The following is a 24,740-nucleotide window of genomic DNA, read 5'->3' as shown; positions in this document are numbered from 1 at the left end:
AGTCGGGGCAAGGGCTTGCTTAACAGAACAAGATGAAAGCCAAACAGTAAAGGCCTCCAGCACTTTGGGTTACAAGAGCATGAAGAAGGTTTCACAGGCAGTGGTGCTTCTTCCTGAGCTCACTGCCAGTGAGAAGAAGAAACTGGTTTCAGAGAATCTGTAAGCAGAATCCAGGAAAACTTCTAATCAGGATTCAGAAACTCTAGGGTAAGCAGATTTCACCTAAACCAAGAGGTAACTGAGGAGGAGCTTTCAGAGCCTTTCATAGGGAGAAGGAAGGATGAACTGGTAATTCAGACTAGAGATGATTTTTAACAATGTAAGTTAAAATAAGATAATCTATGTAATTCCCGTGTATGTATGTCCTTAAACCAAAGAGTATTTCAGACTAATCTAAAGTGCCTTTTCATTGCAATAGCTGGCAGTACTATCTTGCCCAGAATGGCACGGGGAAAGGAAAAGGAGAAGGCAAGTCCCTAGGCAACCCTGTATTTCAAAAAGAAACTTTGGGGCACCTGGGTGGCTCAGTTGATTAAGCATCTGCCTTTGGCTCAGGTCATGATGGTGGAGTCCTGGGTCAAATCCCACATTAGCTCCCTGCACAGCAGGGGAGTCGGCTTCTACCTCTCCATGTTCTCTCTCCCCCTCTCAAATAAGTAAATAAAAATCTTTTTAAAATAAACAAACAAATAAATAAACCTTGATCCTTGGTGGTAGAGAAATATAATCAAGCAACTCTAAAGTGGCTGACAACATTTTCTCCAAGAGATCCTCAGAGTTCTGTTTTATTAGCTCTCTGAATCAGTTGAAAATGCTATCAATTCTGTACCTTGAGCTAGTTAAGCCTGGGATTGAAAACCATCAATCTTGAAAATTTGCATGATTAAATTTTCTCTTAGAGCCCAACAGACCAATTTTATCTCTAGGAGTTTCTGAGTTATGATAGAGACACCATATTTCTCATTTAGATGTTATACAGTGACACACTAAATTATTTACCTTGAAGCTCCTGAACTACTTAACCTTTTATATGACCTATGAGTCCAACTTTCAGTTTTACTCTATAAGCTATATATCTGCCTTATAAATTTCTGTAAAACATGCCAAGGTAGAGATTTAATTACACTCTCTTTGTCTTTTTAAAAATAAAAATCAATATATTTTCTGTTTCAGGGCATTTGATGTAGAATTACTTTACATAGCACAGTTCTTTAAAATTCCAATAGCAGAAATTGCTGTCAACTGGACTGAAATTGAAGGTATGTTGTTGGTGTTACCACTGATCTTAAGTGGGGGGGGGGGGGGTAGGCAACAATACAGTTGTGCAGCAAAGTTAGCTGGCTGCCCCCAACAGGGCCTACTCAGCTGACCTGAAAGGGGCAGTTCCATAGAAAATTCTTCTCCTAATCCCCTCCATCCTCCAAATGGCTTACTGCCTTCTCTCTCCCTGCAGTCTCTTCCTGGGGTCTTCCGTAGGCCTACTACCCAGCCCAGGAAATTCAGTAAAACTTCTACAGCAGACAGGATCATGGCAATTGAGGCTAGAAGCAAGGTTGAGAAGTCTTTAAGATAAATTTTGTTTGCATCCCCTTTTATTTAATATTATCTTATTTCATTGCTCAGTCGATACTGAGTACCAACAAGCCACCATGCAGAGCTAGATAAGGAATTATAGTTGTTTTTACTCGAAATGTCCACAACCCATTCAGAGCCAGTCTTTAACTGGTACCTGTACATATATCCAAAAAATGTGAAAATCTCTAAGATCTCTCATAATGAGAAATCTATCATAATTCTTAATAATTCCTGTTTGAAGAAGGTTAGACTGCTTATAATTTGTAGAGCTTAAAATATATTCTAGTTTTCTCCTTCGCTTACCTTAGAATGCTCCAAAATTAATTCACAGTGTGGAAGCAGTTAACAATCACCTGGAGACTTTCATAGTCACCCCTCCCTTGCTGGGCATGGCCCCCGTAGAAAGTCCTTGTTGATATGCCATTATTGTTCTGTAAGCATGGATGTTTAGGAGAAGGTCTACAGATCATTCAAACTATATAGTCTAGAACAAATTCAGACCTCTTGGAGTCTTGCTGAATCAAAGTTAACTTAAAAAATTTAACTACTCTTCCATAGTAGCAGCCTGGATCAAAGGTGATTAAAAAGCCAGTAAAAGATTGCTCAGATTTTTAAGAATCTACTATGTTGATCTATGCTCAGCATAGACTCTGTGGTAAGTTGAAGCAGGAAAAAGTAAAAAATGTGTTTCATATTTACAACATTTGCTCATGTGCATTTCAGAGATAGTTGCGTATTACTTTTCATTAACCGGCATTCAGTAAGTAGTTCCATGTTAGTCATTCCCAGAATCCTTGGCCATATACCCTCAGTCCCTATAAGTGAGCCATCTGAAATCTCCACAATTTAGATCCTTTCCAGTTTCATTTAACTGCCAAGATGTTTTGTTTTTGTTGTTATTAGAGAAACCACTAAATTCAGCTTTGAAGATGTTTAATTCTTTTGTAAATGATTGAAATAAAATTAAGGTAGATGTGTTAATTAACTTGACAATGGTAATCATTTTACAAATACATATTCATTATACATGTATATGTATATATATATATCAAATACATACATTCTGCACTTTAAATATATTTCAATTTTATTTGTCAATTATATCTCAAGAAAGTTGGGGGGCGGAGAAGAAGAGGAAGAAGCTAGAGTATTTGGGCTTAAATCTAGAAAACTGTCAGTGATTAGTATTTTGATACTGGCCATGACTCTACCATCTAGCACCCCAGTTCCCGTGACCTGCAGTCTCTCCTCTTGACTTAATATAAAAAGCAGTTCCATGGGATAAAATCAAGGCATGTAAGCTTTTAAAACATGCTCCAGGAGGCAGATCTCCTGTAGTCAGCTGCACGTGTCACTCTGCCATTAGGCCACCACTGGACAAGAAGATGTCCTAGCTAAGATGGTATTTGTTTTAGCTGATTGAGAGTCTTTGGTAGAATTAGAATAAAAACTGGGTTTTTATCTAGGATTTCCCAGATTATTAATTTATATTACATGTGGAAATGTACCTGCTTCTCTGCAGTACATGAGACTGAAAAGTAGCATGTAAAACATGAAAATTTGTCCTAAAAAATCATTTTTTAATATACCAATGAAAGTAAATATATATGCATACATAATTTTAAAAATCAGGTGACTAGAAGGTCACAAATGTCATGTAGACACACTTCTAAAATATAATTTTAAAGTGATATATTTTCTCCAGAGTTTACTTAAGTTAATTCATTTTTAATTATTTTTAAATCATAGGTTCTAAATTAGTTCCATTTTGGAGCTGGCTACAAATGGGCAAGGACCTACTTTTTATACGACTTCGATATCTAACTGGTGCCTGGAGGCTTGAACAAACCAAGAAGATGAATTAGGTTATTTCCCATCTTTGTATTCTTATGTATCAGTGTCAACACATTTCATTTGAAATTAAAATTTTAAATAAATCTGGAATAAACGTATGCCATTGTCTGCCTTTTGGTAATTTTAAAGAATTAACTGCCACAACTAAAAATGCTTATACCCCTTTTGGACCAAAAAAATTAAAGGTATTTGTAACGAAGTCAGATTTTCTTTTTGCTTTGGCAATTTTGTTTATTCAGATCAATTATTGTTATAATTCTGAGAAATGCAACTTTTAAACAGAAGAGAGAATCAGTTATTCCTACTCTGAAGTACCTGCATAATTCTCATGAACTTAAGTAAATATAAACCACAATCATGTATCTGTGCTCAGAGGTTTAAAAATCAAATTAGCATATGTTTAAATATATATGAATTTATCAGTATTAAATCCATATTTCAACTTCTTCAATTCTAGGAAATTACATGTTAAGGAAAGGATACAGGTTTTGTCACAAAAGCATCCACTTCCTTACATAGTCTTATTTCTCTCCTTCCCAGTTTTACTGACCGATGCACTTATTCTCTTACCTCTGGGCAGTGCCTTGCTCTTGAGTTCATGTTATTAGAAACTGGAAATTCTTTATTAAGAAGAGAAAGTTTTGGAGGTGCCTCACTGGTTCAATTAGTAGAGCATATGATTCTTGATCTTGGGGTTGTGAGTTTGAGCCCCATACTTGGTGTACAGCTTACTTAAGAGAAAGAAAGTTTTGTAATATTAATAAATATTTACACTTAATATCAGAAGCCTGTGTTTTTGAGTTACTACAAAGATTAATGAATAGCAATTGTAATTTACCCCTAAAATTCAGAATTAGACTTTCTGATATTTCAGAGAAACTAATAATAATATCTAGCATTTATTGAATATCTAGCACTTATTGAATGCTTACTATATGCCTGCTACTGTTCTAAGCACTTGGTATATAATGATTCACTTTAATTTTTTGCTAAAGATTTTATCTAATTTTTGTCAGAGTGAGAGAGAGAAAGCACAGGAAGGGGAAGCAGCAGGCAGAGGGAGAAGGAGGCTCCCTGTTGAGCAAGGAGACCAGTATGAGACTTGATCCTAGGACCCTGGGATCATGACTGGAGCTGAAGGCAGGCACTTAACCAACTAAGCCACCCAGGCGTCCATCCCTTCACTCACTTTCATAATGGAAGAAGAAACAGACATAAAGTGGTTACTTACCAAGGTCACATAGCTAATAAAGTGGAGTCATGATTCTAGCTCCTGTAGTCTGGGTCCCAAGCCTACACTCTAATGATTATGTTACTTCAGTTTCTGAAACTGAAAATTGGAGATATCGGAGTAGAAAGTTTCAGAAGTACACTAAATAAAACATTTTAAAGACAAGACTTAGGGGCGCCTGGGTGGCTCAGTCGATTTAAGTATCTGCCTTTGGTTTAGGTCATAATACCAGGGTCCTGGGATTGAGCCCCGCATCAGGCTCTCTCCCTCAGTCTCCCACAGCTTGTGCTCTCTCTCTTCTCTCTCTCTCTCTCTCTCTCTCTCATTCATTCTCTCTCAAATAAACAAAATCTTTTAAAGTAGGGGTGCCTGGGTGGCTCAGTGAGTTAAAGCCTCTGCCTTCGGCTCAGGTCATGGTCCCAGGGTCCTGGGATCCAGCCCCGTATCAGGCTCTCTGCTCAGCGGGGAGCCTGCTTCCCTTTCTCTCTGCCTGCCTCTCTGCCTACTTGTGATCTCTGTCAAATAAATAAATCTTTTAAAAAAAAAAATAAATAAAGACAAGAGTTGAGTAAAAAAGTAAATAAGCTGAAAAATGTCTCCTCTCCAGAAGTTTCAACAACAGTGCTATGATCACATCTGCAGGAGACATTAAGTTCCTTGAAAACAGAAACCAGTTCTTACCTTAGTATCCCCAGCACAGTGCTTAGCCTACAGAAGACACTGACTGCTGATTAAGTGGATAAACAAACTCCACTTACTACCAGATTTTAAGAGCATTAAACTCCCTAAATGAAAAGAACAAAGCAAGCCTTATGTAAGTAGAAATGATAGAAAACCAATAGGAGAAGAATGATATGAGCATTTAGAAGAGTTTAAAGTACAAACCTAAACCAAAAATAAGATCTTTCATGAAACTATAATAAAAATAAAATAATTTATAGGCATACCTTGCTTTTTCTTTACAAGTGAAAGCTTTGGTCACTCTGTGTTGAGCAAGTCTCAGTGCCGTTTTTTCAACAGCATTTGTTCAATCCATGCCTGTCACATTTTGGTAATTATAATATTTCAAAATTTGTCATTATTTGTTTCGGTGATCTGTAATCAGGGATTATTACTCACTGAAAGCTCAGATGATGGTTATCATTTCTTAACAATGAAATAATTTTTAATTAAGGTGTGTATTTTTTTTAGATATAATGCTGTTACAAACTTAGACTACAGAATAAGGTAAACATAACTATTACAATAGGAAACAATAAAATTCATTTGACTCCTTTTATTGCAGTATTTGCTTTATTGCAGTGGTTTGGAACCAAATCCATGATATAGCTGAGATATGCTTGTGTTGCTTTTTGCAAGCTAGTGATAAAAATGCGTGTTTAAAGCACATAGAAATTTTGAGAGGGAAGCATCAATACTCTTAGGTAGTTCATTCACGAACACTATTAGGAAAGGGTTCTGATATCCTTGATGCCAATTTACCTTTCTAAGCCCATATTCACCTAGGTTAACAGCATAGTGTAGACTCTGAGGCACTCTGTAAGAGAAAATGTAGTTTTTGTTGACATCATACATCATAAATTTGTAGATTTGAGCCTGCTAACAAAATAACAGGTAGCCATAGCAAAAGTGAAAATATCAACTACTTTCTACATGCATCAGCTTAGTCTCATCAAACAAATCTATCTTATAGGAATAATTACCCACATTTCAGAAATTAATAAATAGACTGGGCCCAAGGTCCCACAAGTAGCCAATAGTTGTACTTCTAAATAAAAAACAGAAAATATAAAGGATCATGGGACATGATCATGATTAAAACTTGAGAGGATAAGCTCATTACAATCAGACAACTTAACCATTTATTTTTTACCTTCTGACTTGTTCTTACAGAATGTTTAATATGGAGTTTGACATGAAGTTAGAACTGTTTAACCAGTAATTCTATGTCTCTCCATTGTTATGTACTTCCACCATTCATGGTTGATTCTTCACTTCTATTTTCCATCTTCTTTATTCAGTTATAATTTCCTTAAGAGCAGAAACCTTGCCTTTTCTTTTATGTGTGCGTCACAGATCATCCTAAATTGTGATTGTTCAATAAAGTTTCCTGAAATGGTTAGATAATGCCACCATTTCGATTCACTTGTCAAAAAAAAAAATTACAAAAATGAGTTTATCCACTTTATTGTCAGCTAAACCCCCTGAAGTAGCCACCTAGTAGGCTGCTTTGTTCTTGTGCAATCTCGAAATCCATCAAATCTACAAATTTATGATTTCATTATGTTAACCCAATAAAGGACTCTATGAAGTGATACATTTGTAATTCACTGATTTTGAATAAAACTCTAGGTAGTGGGGCACCTGGGTGGCTCAGTGTGTTAAGCTTCTGCCTTCAGCTAAGGTCATGATATCAGGGATCGAGCCCCTCATCGGGCTTTCTGCTCAACAGGGAGACTGCTTCCCCCTCTCTCTCTGCCTGCTGCTCTGTTTACTTGTGATCTCTCTCTGTCAAATAAATAAATAAAATCTTAAAAAAAAAAACCACTCTAGGTAGTATTTTGATGGTCACAAAAAAGCAGTATCTTTACAGATTTGATCCCATCTAAGCGTTCTTTCTTTATATAATATAAACATAGATATAGATATTATAGATATATAGGGGTTTAACTCAATTTTTAAAAATTTTATATATAGGTGGGTTTTTCTTAACTGTATCAAATGATACAGTGATCAAGTGTTCTATACTTGCAAGGAAAAACTGATCCTATCCTTGCCTTCTGAGGACTTTGCATTTTAAGGGCATGATGCCTGCAAATCCGACCTGTAGAACCCCATGCCTGAAAGCATTCCCCTTTCTTCAACTCATAAAATCAAGCCAGCTTAAAAGTCAGTTGTTTCGAACCCATAGGTGTTTCCCATGAAAATCATATCAGAAAAGTATGGTTAAGTCCTTACAGCAGGACTGAAGCACATGTAAGTCTATAATACACCTGAACTACCCTGTACTAGTCTGTAGTAATACCTGACCATGATTTGCAATGCCATTTCTTTGGAGAAACTATTCATTTTCCAAGTGGGAATGCCAGGGAATTATCTTGACCCACGGCCTCTAGGAATCACAATGAAAAGTCAGGCACCCAGCAGCGGGTTTAAACCTCACTGCAGCTTCTGCAGAGGCTGTGGGCAACTTCCCCCACCTACAAGGGTCTGATGGGGGTCTGATGAGCAAGGGCTCCCATGGTAATCAGCAGAAGCCTGCTTACAGTATGACATCATAAGGTAGACAGTCCTCCATAAAGGACAGAGGGCAGAGAAAGGACCAAGAGTGACAGCAGTGATCTTTATCTGAAAAGTATCACAATACACCTCAGAAATACTCCTGGGAAATGAAGTTATGTACACTACCTCTCTGACCCATGAATGTTGACACTAACAAGATAATGTGTTCCTGCGTGTGCGTGTGTGTGTCTGTGTGTGTGTGTCTCTGATGAAAGTAGAGGGCAAGTGATTGTCAGCGTAACTCATTCCACTCTGAGAACAGGGACAGTAAAACTAGGCCCAAAAACACATAGTGCCCACAAACATGCCCCAACCAAACAGTGGCATGAATTTAAATTTGAATCTCCAAAATAAAAATGAAGAGAAAGTACAAGTCCTTAAAGTAACAATATTTACAACTGTCACGTTTTCAGAAAAAAGGAACTTTGGAGGTGCCTAGGGGGCGCAGCTGGTTGAGCATCTAGCTCTTGGTTTTGGCTCGGGTAATGATCTCAGGGTCCTGGGACCAGTGGGGAGCCTGAGTGGGATTCTCTCCTCTCCTCTCTGCCCCTCCCACTGTGCTCGCTCTCAAATAATGACATAAATCTTAAAATATATATATATATATATATATACATATATATATATATCTTTTATAAATCACTTGTTCATTCTATCATTTGCTCAGTAAGGACGTACATATTGAATGCCTTGCTTTTAAGAAGTGTTGGACAGATTTATTATACAATTAGGAGAAAATCAATTGCAGTACCACATTTAAGATTTGTCTACCCTCAAATAGTCAACTTGGAAAGAAAATATGAAGCATTTAATAGCAATTCAAATAATGCAAAATCAAGGAGCCAGATATGTTCCGTGGAAAACTTAAATCCTTGCCATTCAAAACTACAATTTTCCCTAAGTTATTATATTTCTATGGGACTTTCTATGCACGATGTACAACTTTGACAGAAGTAAAAATACCTCCACCTGGGAAGATAGTTTATGTCCTCTCAGTTCCTTTTGCTCTTTGTCATTCTTCTGAAATAAACTTACAATAGCAGTCCTACTCACAATTTTTGCTGTATTCCTTGAGATCTAAAGAAATATTTTTTTGAAAATTTTAGTGGAAGAGCCACTTAAATCAGGATAATTATTCCATGACAAAAAAAAATTAAAATAAATACTCCCACTTCTGGAAAGGTGGAGTAAATTACTTTATCTATCTCTCTTGCTAAGTACAGATAATACCCTTGGACTATATAGAGAAACATAAGTAAACTCTGAAAGGCACAAAAAGAAGGTAGACTGTCTAGAGACCTTGAGACATATGGAAGGACATGGTGGTGACTTCTTTGGCTTTTCTTTCTGTCTCATATATCCCAGACTTGTAGGTGAAGCAGTCACCTAAAAATGCTGATGGGCACAAAAAAAGAAAAAGTCCCTAAAATGCATCTCTCTCATGTAAGGAGCAAGATCAGCAAAACAAAAAACCTTTAGACAGTAACAGCTCCATTCCAATCAAACACCACAGAAAAAAATAGTGGCCCCACCCTTGCTGACAATAGCAAAGGCTGAACGGGGAGCTGAGACTGGTACCTTCATGATGCTGTAATAAGGCACCTGAACACCCTTAGCAGGATGAGTCAGAGAAGGCCAAGTAGGGAGCAGGACTTACATTCCCACCAGCCAGTGATGTGTCCTCTGCTTCTGGACATTAGTGGAGACACCACGGGATCCTCTCTTTCACTCCCATCCCTTCCTTACTGGGTAAGAAGTTGTTTCACCTTCCCACCACCACCACCACAATGAGATGGTGTCAAAGGAGACCTCATTTCCTCTGGTAGCCTACCAGTAACAAAGCCACCTTTACCACAGTCACAATGAAGACCATGTAGCCAAAACTCCCATCCTTCTAACAGTAATAAGTAGCCTCCCTTTCCTTTTGGTATCCATAACGGCCAAGTGCAGAATCTGTAGTTACACCTCCTCCTGAGAATATAATAAGAAAGACATGCTCCCTCTTCCCTTGCTGGAGTAGTGTCAGAAAAAGCTATTTAATATGAAAGGTTTAAATGTTAAATGAGATCCAGAGTCTAAGAAAAAATTAAAAAAAAAAAAAAGTCCAGGTTTCAAGATAGAATCAAACGTCAAAACAAGAACCAAAAGAATCTCAACTTGAATAAAACAATCAGTAGACACCAACACTGAGAATACAGAAATATGAGAATTATCTGACAATGATTTTAAAGCAGCCATCCTAAAAATGCTACAATGCAATTATAAGCATGCTTGAAATGAATGAAAAAAACAAAAAGCCTTAGGGGGAAAAAAATAAAGAAAGAGAAGAAAGAAAAGAAAACAAAAGAAAATCTCAATAAAGAAAAAGAAGATCTCAAAAACTAAATGGAAATTTCAGAGTTGAAAAACATAGTAACTAAAATAAAAATCTCGTGGATGGCTCAACAGTAGAATGAAGCTGATGAAGGAAAGAGTCAGAAACCGGAAAGATAAATAGAAATTTTCAATCTGGTCTAAAAAAAAAAAAAAGAAGAAGAAGAAGAAGAAGAAAGAAAGAAAGTAAGGAAGAAAAAAGCCTCAGGAACCTTTGAAACTATAGAAAGATCTAACATTTGTGTCATCAAAGTTCCTGCAAGGGCTAAAAAAGTACTTGAGGAAATAATGGCCAAAAACGCAAACCTTACAAGAAACATAAACCTACAGATTCAGATTCCTTATAGGATAAGTTCCCCAAAGACACATCATAATTAAACTTCTGAAAACTATAGACAGAAACTCTTGAAATCTTGAAAGCCATCAGAAAAAAAAATAGCATGTTACCTGTAGTGAGAAAACAATGAGAATTACAGAATTTACCATCATTCACCATGGAGGTCAGAAGGATGTGGCACAGTATTTTTTGAATGCTAATAAAAAGGAACTTTCAATACAGATCTTTACACTTAGGGGAAAAAAATCCTTCAAGTATGAAAGAGAAAATCAAGGCAATCTGAGATGAAGACAAAAGAAAGCTTAAAGAACTTAGCACCCACAGACCTTACCAAAGCATTAACTAAACAAAGTTCTCTAAGTGGAAAGAAAACATTAAAAGAACCTTGGAACATTAAGAAGGAAGAAAGCTTATGATAAGCAAAATATTGGTAAATACAAAGACTCTCCTATTCCCCTAGACTTCTAAAATTATGTTTGAAGGTGAAAGCAAATATTATAACTGTCTGATGTTGTAAGTGTATGTAGAGGAATATATAACGCAATTATATAATTATAAATAAGAGAGAGTAGAGGACTAAGAACAGAGCTTATGTTTCTTTATTTCCTTCTAACTGGTAAAATAACAGTAGGCTGTGATAAATTATGTATACATAATGTGATACCTAAATCAATCACTTAAAAAGCTATATCAAACATATATTCAAAGAGACTACAAATAAATCAAAACGGAATTCTAAAAATTGTCCAAGTAACCCACAGAACAGCAGAAAAAGAAAACAGAGAAACAAAAAACAGGGGGGGGGGGTACAAAAAAAAAAAAAAAACAGAACAACCATACAACAAAAAATATAATAGCAGATAAGCTCCAACAAATGAATAATATGTTACATTAAATGAGATGGTCTAAATTCAACAAATATAAGACACAAGATTGGCAGAGAGGATTTAAAAACATGACACAACTATATAGTGTATCTACAAGATACTCACTACAAATATAACAACATAGACATATCTAAACTAAAACAATAGAAAAATATATATCATATAAACCTGAATCAAGGACGAAAGCAGGAGTGGCTATCGTATCAGATAAAGTGTCTTTAGCTTGAAAAAAATTACAAGAAACACAAAGGAACATTATATAATAATCATAAAAAGATTCAATGCACCAAGAACGCATAGAAATCTTAAATGTGTATGCTCCAAAAAACAGAGTCACAACATATGTGAAGCCAAAATTGATAGAACTAAAAGGGGAAAATAGACAAATTATAATAGGAGGCTTCAGTACTCTTCTCTCAACAGATGATTAAAAAAAAAACTGCACATAAAATCAGCAATAATATAGAAAACACCACCAACAACTAACAGGATCTAATAGACATTTATAGAAAGTTTCACCCAGCAGCTGCAGAATATATATTCTCTTCAAATGCTGATGGAACATATATCAAAATAGATCATATATTTTACCGTAAAACAAACTTCAACAAATGAAAGAACCAAAATCACACAGAGTGTACTCTCCAATACAACAGATGAAACTAAAAGTTAACAGCAGAAACAGAACAGGAAAATCTCCACCTAAACACTTGGAAACTAAACAGCACCATTCTAAATAATGCAAGGGTCAAAGAGGAAGTCCCAAGGGACGGATGGATATTTGACTGAATATATATATATATGAATGAAAATGAAAATAGAATATAAAATATTTGTGAGACATAGCCAAAGAAGAACTGAGAGGTTAATTTATAGCACTCAATGCAGAGAAGAGAGAAGACACAGTCATCAGTAACATGAGTGAAAGAGAAGGTATCACTACAGATCCAACAGACATTAAAAAGATAATAAGGGAATACTACAAGTACATACACATAAATTTGGCAACTTAGATTAAATAGACTACTTCCCTGGAAAAACACATTGTACAGTGCGCCTAGGAGACAGATAATTTGAATAGCTATAGCCCCACGTTATTAAAGAAATTGAATAAGAAATTTAAAAAAGAAATATTCAGCTTAGATAATTTCACTGGAAACTTCTACCAAACATTTAAATAATTAACACCAATTCTACATACTCTGTTCTAGAAAATAAAGAAGAGGAAAACACTTCCCAATTCATTTCATGAAATATTTCCTTGATATCAAAACCAGACAAAGAAAGTACAAAAAAAAACTACAAAACAATATCTTTTATGAATATAGACACAAAAATCCTTAGTAAGATATTACCTAATAAAATTCTTCTGTATGTAAAAAAAATTATACACCATGATCAAGTGTGGCTTATTACAGGGATGCAAGAGTGGATCAATATTTGAAAATCAATCAATGTAATACATTGTGTATAATAAAATTATAATACATCATAATACATGAAAAAGAAAAATTATTTATCAATTATTTCAGAAAAAAAATGTAAAGTTCAACATCCATTCATGATAAAAGCCCTCAGAAAACCAGGACTAGAAGGGAACTTCCTCAATTTGATAAAGTGAATTGACATCTACAGATAACATTAAATGTAATAGTGGGGACGCCTGGGTGGCTCAGTTTGTTAAGCGACTGCCTTAGGCTCAGGTTATGATCCTGGAGTTTCAGTATGGAGTCCCGGGACCGAGTCTGTATCAGACTCCTTGCAGGGAGTCTGCTTCTCCCTCTGACCCTCTCCCTTCTGCCCTCTCTCTCTCTCTTTCTCTCAAATAAGTAAAATCTAAAAAATAAAATGTAATAGCAAAAAAATAATAATAATGCTTTGTTCTAAAGTCAGGAAAAAGCAAGGCTGCCCACTTTCATCACTGTTATTAAGTATAGTTCTGAAAGTTCTAATCAACGCAATAAGGCAAGAAAAAGGGGAAAAGGATATAGGTGAGAAAGTAGGAAATAAAACTGTCCATATTTGTAGATGACATGAGTCATTGTTTAAATAAAATAAAACTGTCCATATTTGTAGATGACATGAGTCATTGTTTACATGAAAAAATCCCAAGGAATCTTAAAAAAAAAGAAAAAAAAATCCCAGAACTAACAAGTGAGTTCAGCAAGGTCACAGGATATAAGATAAACATATCATTATCAATATCAATTTACTTATATATACTAGCAGTGGAGACTAACATATGGACACTGAAAATACAGACAACAAAAGCAAAATGTGACATCATCAAACTTAAAAATTTCTGTTCATCAAAGGAGTGCAAGGTCAAACTACAGAAGGGGAGAAAATATTTGCAAATTATATAAGAAACTCCCACAACCCATTGGGGAAAAAAATAGCGCTTTTAAAAAATGGTCAAAACAATAAATGATTCTGGGACGCCTGGGTGGCTCAATTGGTTGGGCAGCTGCCTTCGGCTCGGGTCATGATCCCAGCGTCCTGGGATCGAGTCCCACATTGGGCTCCTTGCTCAGCGGGGAGCCTGTTTCTCCCTCTGCTTCTGCCTGCCATTCTGTCTGCCTGTGCTCGCTCCCTCTCTCTCTCTGATAAATAAATACAATCTTAAAAAAAAAAAAAAAGAATAAATGATTCTCCAAAGAAGATACACAAATGGCCAACAAGCATACGAAAAGATACTGAACATTACTAAAATTAAGAGCAAGACAAATCAAAATCCCAGTAAGATATCACATCATACTCATTAAGATGGTCATTTTTTTTTTTTTAAGATTTTATTTATTGGGGCACCTGGGTGGCTCAGGGTGTTAAAGCGTCTGCCTTCGGCTCAGGTCATGATCCCAGGGTCCTGGGATGGAGCTCACATCGGGGCTCTCTGCTCAGTGGGGAGCCTGCTTCCCTTCCTTTCTCACTGTCTGCCTCTCTGCCTACTTGTGATCTCTGTCTGTCAAATAAATAAAAATTTATTTATTTGTCAGAGAGAGAGAGAGAGAGAGCACGCACAGGCAGGCAGAAGCAGAAGGAGAAGCAGGCTCCCTGTCAAGCAAGGAGCCCATGCTGGGACTCGATCCCAGGACGCTGGAATCATGACTGGAGCTGAAAGCAGCCGCTTAGCCGACTGAACCACCCAGGCATCCCAAGATTGCCACTATTAAAAGAAAAGAAAGTAACAAGTGTTGGCAAGGATGCAGAGAAATTGAAACTCTTGTGTATTGTTGGTGGTAATGTAAAATGGTGCAGACAAATGGAAAACAATATGGAGGGTCCTCAAAAATTAAAAACAGAATTATCATATGATCCAGCAGTCCCATGTCTGGGTATATACCCAAAAGAATCCAAAGAATTCAAAACGGGATTTAATTAGCAATAATCGCGCCTCGGATAAACCTCATTGGCTACGATACTGCCACTGCGCAAAGCTCAAAACGGGATTTAAAAGAGGTATTTGCACACCCATGTTCACTGCAGCATTATTCACATTAACCAGGAGGTGGAAGCCACTGACTGATAAACCAGGTAAAGAAGATGTGGTATATCTATACAGTGGAATATTATGGAGACCTACAGAAGGAAAACCTGTCCTACAACATGGATAAACCTCGAGGACCTTATGCTAAGTGAATAAGCCAGTCACAGAAAGACAAACACAATATAATACCACTTCTATGAAGTATCTGAAATAGTCAAAATTATAGAAATAGGAGGTAGAAAAGTGGTTGCCAAGGGCTGGGTGGGGAAGCTGAAGAGAGGAAATAGTACTTAATGGTTATGAATGATCAATTTTGCAAAATGAAGAGTTCTAAAGATCTGTTGCACAACAGTGTGAATATACTTAACTCTACTAAACTGTATTCTTAAAATGGTTAAGAAGATTTAAAGAAAAAAAAAATTCAGTCTCTTCTAGTCCCTAAAGAACATGTTACTAAGCAACAACTTGAATGAATGGATGAATTAGATCACTTTTCAATTCAACTTCAAGTACCAGGAAGACATGAGGTGTAGTGGTTAAATGTGTGGACTTTGGAGTCAGGCAGACTGGAGCGTGAATTCTGAGTCAGACACTTGGGGACATTTGGTTATGCCTCAGTTTCCTCAACCGCAAAATGGGATAATAATTCTCATCCTGAGATGTTATGAGGGGGAAACAAGGTGACATGCATAAAGACTAACCTGGTCCTTGCAGGGAGAAGATCACAACAGGAGATAGCTTTCACTCTTCACCACCAAATTAAGATGCTTTAGGACTCCCTTGTCCCAAATAAGTATCCCAAAATACTTATTTGGTGATATTCCTAACAATATTATTCTGTCTACGGCCATACCACCTTGACTTGCCTGAACTCATCTGATCTACTAACATTGTTTTTCCTATTTATCCAACAAGTTTGACCATTCTCTTAGGAACACTGAGGTTTTCATATGTAGACCTACTATTCTGCACATAGTAGGCATTCTGGGCTGCCTTTCCAATGCAGCTGCACTCTGCTGCAAAGAAAGCATCTACAGAGCTGAATCCCCCCAGACTATGCATATAGGGGGCTCTTTGACTATGAGCTAGTGGTCAATCATATTCACTTCTCCAGATGTAGCTGAAATTTCATTTCTGTGGAGACTCCCTGACACCTCCCTTGTGCCTTCACCCCTAAATGACACACAGGGTTACTGTATGATAATCATTGATATGTGTGTCTTTCCTAGTGAGACCTAGTTTCCTTAGGACCAGCGCTCTGCGTTCATGTGATTAGTCCAGGCACCTGTGCTCAGGAAAGTGTTTAAAACTGGCTATGGACTGGGCGCCTGGGTGGCTCAGTGGGCTAAGCCGCTGCCTTCGGCTCAGGTAATGATCTCAGGGTCCTGGGATCGAGTCCCGCATCGGGCTCTCTGCTCAGCGGGGAGCCTGCTTCCTCCTCCTCTCTCTCTCTGCCTGCCTCTATGTCTACTTGTGATCTCTGTCAAATAAATAAATAAAATCTTAAAAAAAAAAAAAAACTGGCTATGGACTGAATAATGGCTTGAAAAAAAGTTCAAAGTGGAGTCAAAAAAGTGCAGGGTTAAGACAGAATTACAAATGAAATGTATAAAAGAAACTAGAAGTGGGAGGGGTGTGTAGGCAACAATTCCTAGTTATGGCTCTGAGTAGGACCACAGTGCTAGATCAAACATCAGGTACAGCAGATGAGCAAAGTGGAATCTTTGTATCCATGGATTACTACAACCTTTGTCACAATCACATCCTACGCTGAGCATCTTAACACATGAAATGAGGCTGTGGCGGGAGCTCAGGTTGCATCAAGTCCTTGCAGTTCAGAAAGCGGGGAGCTTAGTTTCACCATGGTTTTCAGGTCTTGAACCAATATTTTACTGGAAATTCCACTAAATCACAACCTGTGACTGAGTCTCACCCGTCCTATGATTCCCATCACATAGTTTTCTGGTGTAAGTTCTAGTCAGCCTAAGATTGCAGCTAATCAAGAAACGAAGAAGAAAAAAATCTAGCAGAGTCTGGATTTTCAATTACATGGATAGTCAGCTTCTGAAAAATGGAGTGTCCAACACTGAGCCTTCTTTCCTGGAGTGGGCCTTTTATCCTTGGAACTCACCAGATCTTACTATTCTTGTATATAATAGATTAACTTTCTTTTTATTTATTTATTTATTTATTTGACAGAGAGAGATCACAAGTAGGCGGGGGGAGGGGGGAAGCAGGTTCCCCGCTGAGCAGAGAGCCCGATGCGGGGCTCAACCCCAGGACCCCGAGATCACAACCACAGCTGAAGGCAGAGGCTCAACCCACTGAGCCACCCGGGCGCCCTATAGATTAACTTTCTATATTAGGTTTCAGAAATAAATGATAGGAATTGTATAAGTGACAGGCTAACTTTTAAGGGCCAAAATTTCTTGGTATGTAAATGAAAATGTACAGAAAAAGCAGACTACACACACTCAAAGAATCTGCAAATCCAAGTTCTGCCAAGAGCCAAGAGAATTCTGTGAACTTAAAAAGACTCCATGCCAGAAGCATGAGCTAGCATTGCGGAGGTTATAATTTCTTGCTCTGCATTGTGTCCTCTGCATTGTTTAATGCACATACAGAAACTGAAATAGTGACTGGGCCATTTCTTTTCTCAGTAACATTGAAAACAAAACAAAAAATGTGAGCCACAAGGTCACTAGTCCCGAGATCTAATTAGTTTACTTGCCGTAAAGTGCACATCAAGTGTAACCTGTAGTTTTTAAGCTGTCCAAATGTCTCCTGGTGTTGCACACCCTCAGCATTTTCAAACTTAACACCCAACCTGGAGCAGAGGTAAAGGTAAATGGGCCAGGTGTAGAATGAGGACTTAAACTCCAGTTTAAGGTTCAACCACAAACGCTGTTTTAAACAAGGTCATTGCTCAACCGCAACAGTATGGTAATGCAAAAATAGTATCTGCTGGGGGAAGAAAGTGCAGTGCTTTGAGAACTAGAAACAAGCAGTTCAATTCAAAGCCTTGCATTTACATTACATGGAGGACCAATTTTCCTATACACAGGAGCAAAGGGAATACTGTCTTCTTGTCGCTTAATGTTACCTTTGCCTCTGCTGTTAAATGCGTTTTCCATGAAGAGGAACTAGGTGATGGGGAATCAAAGGCCATCAGTATGTTTGTGGCACTGCCTAAATGTATTCTGAGTGAGTTCTAGGAGTCCACAGTGACCTAAAAAAGCAGGTTATCTAGGGGGTAGCCAGGATCTGAGGCAAGAAGTTTGTACACTAACGTTGTTCAGCACCCATAGGATTCTATCTTTATTAGATTAGATAATACTAGGTATTATATGCTAGTCTGTTAAGCAAATAAATACACAAAAAGAAGTGACAATCCACATAATTACATGACTAGTTTTTACCACCACTCACCACTCACAGTGAGTAGATTTTCTTCCGCCCAAGCCAGTGCAAACGCAACTGGTGTAAGGATGTAAGGATCCCTTTGGCCTGAAAAGCTAGTAAGCAATAAATGGCAAGTAACAGTAACCATCAGGGCCCAGAAACGTGTCAGAAATAAGTCTGGGGCGGGGGGCCGGTTCAAACCGATTTGTTGATCTTGTATCTCTTGCTCTGGTAACAGCACTCCTTGGCCTCAGGCTCCAGGCAGACACAAGAAATCTCAGGAGTGGCAGAAGAGCGAGAGACGCGAGGTGACCCGGCTGGCTGGAGCCTCCCCACCGCGGCCCTCCAGCGGGGCTTAGTCACCCACAGAAGCTGGCGTGGGGTCCCGCAGGAGGACCGGGAGGCAGCGCAGGGCCGCGCCGAAGCGCCCCCGCCGCAAGTTTCCGCGCACGTGGCCGCGCTCCCCCCGTCTCGCGGGCTCCCGGAGCGGCCAGGGCGCGCGGCGGCGGGCGGGGGCGGACCCGTGCGCAGGGCTCCTGGCCGCTTTCCAGGTCGGCGCACTAATACGGGCGATGAGGCTTCGCGGCTCCAGTCTGACTGACGCCGGCTGGGGCCGCCGCCGCCGCCGCCGCCGCCGCCGCAGCCGCTGTCTCGGTCCCCGCCGCCGCCGGGCCCTGCAGCCGCTGAGCGCGCGCAGCCACGCAGTGAGTGCGCGGCGCTTGGAGCGGGCGGCTGGGGACCCACGGCGGGGGGTGGGGTGGGGAGCCGGACCTGGGGTGGGGGGAGGGATGAGTGGCATCGTGGGGACAGGTAAGAGATGCCCTCCCCAGCGCGCGCTGGACGAGTGCGCGCGCGCGCGTGTGTGTGTGCTTGTGCGGCTAAGTTGTTCTTCCCCGAGGGAAGTCTCCGAGGCCCTTTGGTGTGTGGCTTGGGTTCTTTGTACTCTCCATCCCCGCATTTCTTGGCGAAGCCTGTTTGGGGTGGGGTGGGGCCGGAGGGGACAGCACCGGAGAGTTGGCCGCGCGCCCTCCCCGCCGCCGCAGCCGCCCGGGCAGCGGGCACCTGGGACCTGTAGGAGGATGCTGGTCCCGCGGCGGGGGCGCCGGCCGAGCGGTGCTGTGGCCCAGGGCGTGGGCAGGGATGCGCGCTAGCTCTCCGGCGCCCGGACTGGGCACCGCGCGGGGGTCGAGCACCGAGGACAGGCGCCGCGGAGACCCAGACTCAGAGCTGAGTAACCGTTTGTTGTGGCCGAAAGTGGGGGGGGGGCAGTGGAGAAATCGGGGTGGGGGTAGTAATTGTGACTCAGCTGGCCTCCCTGGCCTTCTGTTTCGTAGGCTTTTTCACTCTGCTTACCTTTGAGGCACGCGAAGTGGGAAGAAAAAAAAAAAGTTAGGAATGTTCAAGTGTCTCCGGGCTAGCGCTTGGATTGTGTTGGGAGCTGGGATGTTTGTCTTTTCCTTCGCCTGCCATTCGGTGCCAGCTCTCCGCAGAGGGGAGGGGGGCGAGGTGGGGAACAGATACAGGAGACTAACTGACGCCAGCATTGTGATCGGAAGGAGGAGCGCGGGGAAAACATTTTTATGGATGGCTAATCGCTGACAATTCTTCCCGTTACTATTCCTTCCTCCTCCCCACCCTTGACAGTGGAAATTTCAAAGGATAATTTAGAAATCCTCCGTTGACTTGTTTCTGGGTTGGAACTGGTACTTCTGAGAAATAGCCTACGAATAATGTATATCTAGTTTCGGAATAAAATTGCATGTACATTATTTACCCAGTAATTAACAGTCGGATGCACACCCACAGGACACTGTGGATTGCTTTTAATGGATCCAATTTACAAGTGTCATTACAGTGATTTGCCAGATTTCTCGGATGATCTTTTGGAAGTGTGGTTTAGCAGGAATAATAGAGGATAACTGTCAAGTCATACGGCATTTAATAATGCTATCTCCTTGGCCGTAACTGAGCACAGCTTTGAGGGCATCCTTCTGAGGGAGTGAAATGTTCATGCTACAAACAGATCTTCTGTCTTAGGAGTCCTGCCGGTGTGAGAGAATGCCATTGGATGTTTATATTTTTAAAATAGCGATCTATATTTAAAAAGGAAGTAAAAGTAAAGCCCAAACACATTCTCCAAACTCCACATTCAGCAAGTGAGTCTTTCTATGCTTGTAGGAAATCATGAACAAGATTTTGGACTGTTTTCAAAATTTGTGGTTGTCCAAGAAGGACACTGCAGATAAGAAAATGATGTAATAGTTTATAAATAAGGAGCATTTTAAATATAATATGACAAAAGTTTAAAATATATCAGAAAAGGAACTTGTAGTGATAATAATTGTCTTCATTGATGGCAGGACAACTGTCTTCAGCAGACAGCCTTGAGCCTCTTAATCTCTTCTGACACAACCAACTCCCATTTTTATGCTTGACTGGCTATCTTTGTCTGAGTTGTTTTATGCTTCAGCTCTGTGGTTTTAAGTTATGTTTAAGAGAATGTCAACATATTCTTGACCTGAACAAACTCATTTTTATCAGTACAGTGTTTACTGAAGATCAAGGGTATAAACAAATTTTAGGTTAAACCCCTAAGTACTTTGTAATTCCCACACCTTTGTCATCAGTGTCTTAGAGTCAACATGAACTATTAGACTTTTCTCCCTCTAAAATATTTTTCTTTTACTTCTATATCTTCAGTTAATGGCTAATCAGAGAATGTTTACAGATATCAACTACTGCATCCCTGATTGCCCAAGACATGGAATGAGAAAGAAGAGGTTTTCTTGTTTTGTTTTGTTTTTTTAAATGAAACCTTGCCAAAGATATCTATAAGTAATAAACAACGGGCAAAATTATTTATCTTTTCTGTCCATGTGGTCAGCTGGAGGAGAAAAAAAATCTGTCAAGAAATTGTTTCATAAAGATTAAAATATTCACTTTCAGGGTTACAAACAGTTTAATTCTGATTAATGAGAGTGCGATTTCCTTTGCCAAATTGGAGAGCTCATGTCTCAGGAGTGGTCACTATAGCATGTAGGCAACTAACTAGTTTATATCTAACATTCCCTTTGCAATAAAGGAAACAGCAATTTCATCATCTACTGCTTTATTATGTCAGAAATAATACATATTCAAAGAATGTATTTTGCTTTAAGGGAAGGTAAATGTTACAGAAAATGAAGACTTAAAATTTGCAAAACATACTAATTACATTTTAAGCTTCTATCAAACCTTAGTGCAGATTTTGTTATTGTTTCTAACATTTGGAGAGGAATTCAGAAACAAGGAAGTGTCCAGAATAAAAGAATAAATATAGCAGTACATTGAAAGCATGAATCTCTTCAAACAGTTGTAATTTTAGGTTGTTGGATTTTTATTTCCTTGGTTACTGTTGCTAGTGAGTTGAAAAGTTATTCTAATGCAAACAAAACAAAACAAAACAGGCAAACAATGAATTCATGAGTAGTTATAACAGTTTGAGTATGCTTTATAGATTTTTTTTTTCTGTTAAGCTCATGAATGTCCATGTTGTGAGTGGTCACATAACAAAAAATAAACAGTTATCCCTTAGCAATAAACTAACCTTTTAAAATAAATATTCCTGTAAATTGTGTCTCAAGGAACATGTGCTAACTAATGTTGTTAAGATTTCACAATATCTGTTAGTATTAGAAGCCATTATACCGGTGCAAGCTGGGTGTTAATCTTCCCAAAGAAATGCATCCTGACACTTGCACCCCAAACCATCCTGAACACCCTGTACTACTCTCCTTTGATGGCAGCCTCCAGCTGCCCCAGACCACTTTTCCAGGTTGCTCTTACCCCTCCTTCTAGATTTCAAGCTGTCATTAAATTATTATAATTCATTATAATAATGAATTATAATATTATAACTTCCCGTCATGCCCTGTCTTTTTTCTTCTCTGCATCTGTACTCATGCTAAGGCCTAAAATGCCATCCCCTGCTTCCCAGCGTAGCCTCAGATCCTAAGGGATGGCTGCATCTTCCTCATGTTCTTGGTTCTGTCCAGGTGCAGCCTGCACGAACTTTTTTATGGTCCCGGTCTCAGATGTCTCCTCCTTGGAGCTGCTATGCCTCTTTGCATTTTCCACTCTTGCTCCGTCTCGTCTTATATGAAGTTACTCATGTGCTAATTTATTTCTGCTAGTCAGTCAGTGCTCTCAAGATCTGTGAAGGAAGGGACCATGCTTCATCTTTTCCTTTCCCTTAATGCCGCCCACAGTGCCTAGCATAGTGCTCAGTCAATAAATAGTAATTAAGTGACACATCTTTCACTGAACCCATGTTTGTTTGTTTTTTCTTCTGAAATAAAATCTGTAAAAGAGTTTCCCCCATACAGTACGTCTTAGCGGTGCATCTTTCAAGAAACCAGTGTTGAACTTGAGCTGAGGACTTTGTTCAGAGGCTGTGGAGAGCTGGCCCTGAAAAGCCTCCAGTTCAGTCAAGCCTCTTCTGAATATTGTGGCTGAGCATTACAGTCAGGAAAGCTTATGTGATACTCTTATTGCATTAGCAATTTTCCATATCAGATTCACTAAAGACACAATGGAAACCATTTAGGAAAAAAAAACCAACAACAACAACAAAAACCCCAGATTTTGATGTGATATGACTACCACAATGAAACTCTAATGTAATTCCACAGAAAATCGTGAACAGGATATGCTAACCCCTCTCCTCAACCCCATAGCCACATAAAAATTGATACCATTTTTATTTTTTTATTTTATTTTATTATTTTTTTTTAAAGATTTTATTTATTTATTTGACAGAGAGAGAGGTCACAAGTAGGCAGATGGGGCACCTGGGTGGCTCAGTGGGTTAAGCCGCTGCCTTCGGCTCAGGTCATGATCTCAGGGTCCTGGGATCCAGTCCCGCATCGGGCTCTCTGCTCAGCAGGGAGCCTGCTTCCTCCTCTCTCTCTCTGCCTGCCTCTCAGTGTACTTGTAATTTCTCTCTGTCAAATAAAAAAAAAAAAAACAAGTAGGCAGAGAGGCAGGCAGAGAGAGAGGAGGAAGCAGGCTCCCCACTGAGCAGAGAGCCCGATACGGGACTCGATCCCAAGACCCTGAGATCATGACCTGAGCCAAAGGCAGCGGCTTAATCCACTGAGCCACCCAGGCGCCCCAAAACTGATACCATTTTTAATGTATATGTTTCAAACTATGGTCACAAAAGAAAAAGCAGACCGCTACTGAGATGAATTTCTGTTTAGGTCAGGTTGGTTGTATAAAGAGTCTTATCAATCAGCCTTGTTAGAGAACTGACTCTCCTTTCTGTTCCGTGCTCATTGTGTTAATAAACGATACTAAATCATTTCTTAAAATACGTCATATTCTGTTAAGTGACTCAGAATTAATAGAGATAGTGTAATATAAAAATATAATTTGTGTATAAATATCATGCCCCTATAATACATTCAATTTTACAGTTTTAGTTGGGAAGTCTAATCAACTCAAAACCAATTTTCTGAGATTCAAAGAGACTCTGACATAAAATTTAAATTCATAACTTAAGATGAAATACAGAAACAGTAAGAAACAAAGTATAAATGTGTATGTTCTGTATCATTTTAGAAGTCATAAACATTGAAAAGATTTTGGTTCTTCCCCTTCATTCTCTAACCCTATTTAATTCAAAGATAAAAATTTAACCCATAAAATAAATGTAAAGGAGTCCTACAAAGTCTGATTTTTCCTATAAAGACAATTCTGATTTCTTTCTTGGGAGGGTAGTATTAAATGTCAAATTTTTTCTCTCTTTTTTATTCTGATTACCAGATATCACTGGTGGCATTGCTTTAGTATATGAATTTCCGCATAGGGAAATTTAATATTTGATCACTTCCCCTTCCCCTTTTTCAAATTTAATTTTGAAGGACTATACATGGAAAACATGTATTCCTCAGTCATGAAATGGGTTTAGTGAAAAGTAGTCTTGGACTTGTTATAAACACTGACATCACTAAGGATGACCATTCATCCCAGAACTCTAATGACCTGGAGAAAACTCCAGTTTTCAACCACTGCACAAATAATCTGTAAAGTGAGCGTGTGCTCTGGGGGCCACCCAGATGGCTTGACATTAGAGATTGCTTCAGGAACAATCTAGAGGGAGGCTTTGGGAGTAGTGGAAGTGTGAACACTGAGTAGCAACAGCTAACATTCACTGCTTCTGAGGGTGCTTCCCCAGCTAGGCTGGGCCATGAGCTCGCTTGATCCCAACTCTGCTTTATCCCAAGGAATCATTTTCCATGTAGCCTAATATTTTTCTTTTTTAATCTGTTA

The 24,740-nt window shown here is 39.1% G+C and overlaps 2 protein-coding genes and 1 pseudogene across 8 annotated transcripts in view; 2 read left to right on the top strand and 1 right to left on the bottom strand.

The window, feature by feature from the left end:
- Nucleotides 1-3,527, top strand: part of ALG5 (ALG5 dolichyl-phosphate beta-glucosyltransferase) — a 39,920-nt gene extending 36,393 nt beyond the window's left edge. For all 3 annotated transcript variants that reach the window (XM_045069749.1, XM_004770770.3, XM_045069750.1), the window contains 2 exons: nt 1,174-1,259; nt 3,325-3,527. In XM_045069749.1, the coding sequence (XP_044925684.1) occupies nt 1,174-1,259; nt 3,325-3,440 (202 nt within the window). In that variant the 3' untranslated portion in view covers nt 3,441-3,527. The remainder of the gene's footprint in view (nt 1-1,173; nt 1,260-3,324) is intronic.
- Nucleotides 3,528-14,809: 11,282 nt separating this feature from the next.
- Nucleotides 14,810-14,978, bottom strand: LOC123389063 (annotated as a pseudogene).
- Nucleotides 14,979-18,716: 3,738 nt separating this feature from the next.
- The window catches only part of SMAD9 (SMAD family member 9), a 74,609-nt gene continuing 68,585 nt past the window's right edge, over nt 18,717-24,740 (top strand). For 3 of the 5 annotated variants that reach the window (XM_045069536.1, XM_045069533.1, XM_045069535.1), the window contains exon 1: nt 18,717-19,132. The gene's annotated coding sequence lies outside the window, so the exon portion shown is untranslated. The other 2 variants (XM_045069534.1, XM_013044915.2) reach the window with 2 other exon arrangements.

This window comes from Mustela putorius, unplaced genomic scaffold (assembly GCF_011764305.1).
Source record: "Mustela putorius furo isolate JIRA1106 unplaced genomic scaffold, ASM1176430v1.1 tig00003942_pilon_pilon_pilon, whole genome shotgun sequence".
Taxonomy (NCBI): Eukaryota; Metazoa; Chordata; class Mammalia; order Carnivora; family Mustelidae; genus Mustela; species Mustela putorius.
The sequence above is the reverse complement of the archived record's forward strand: the minus strand, read 5'-3'. Positions and strand labels throughout refer to the sequence as shown.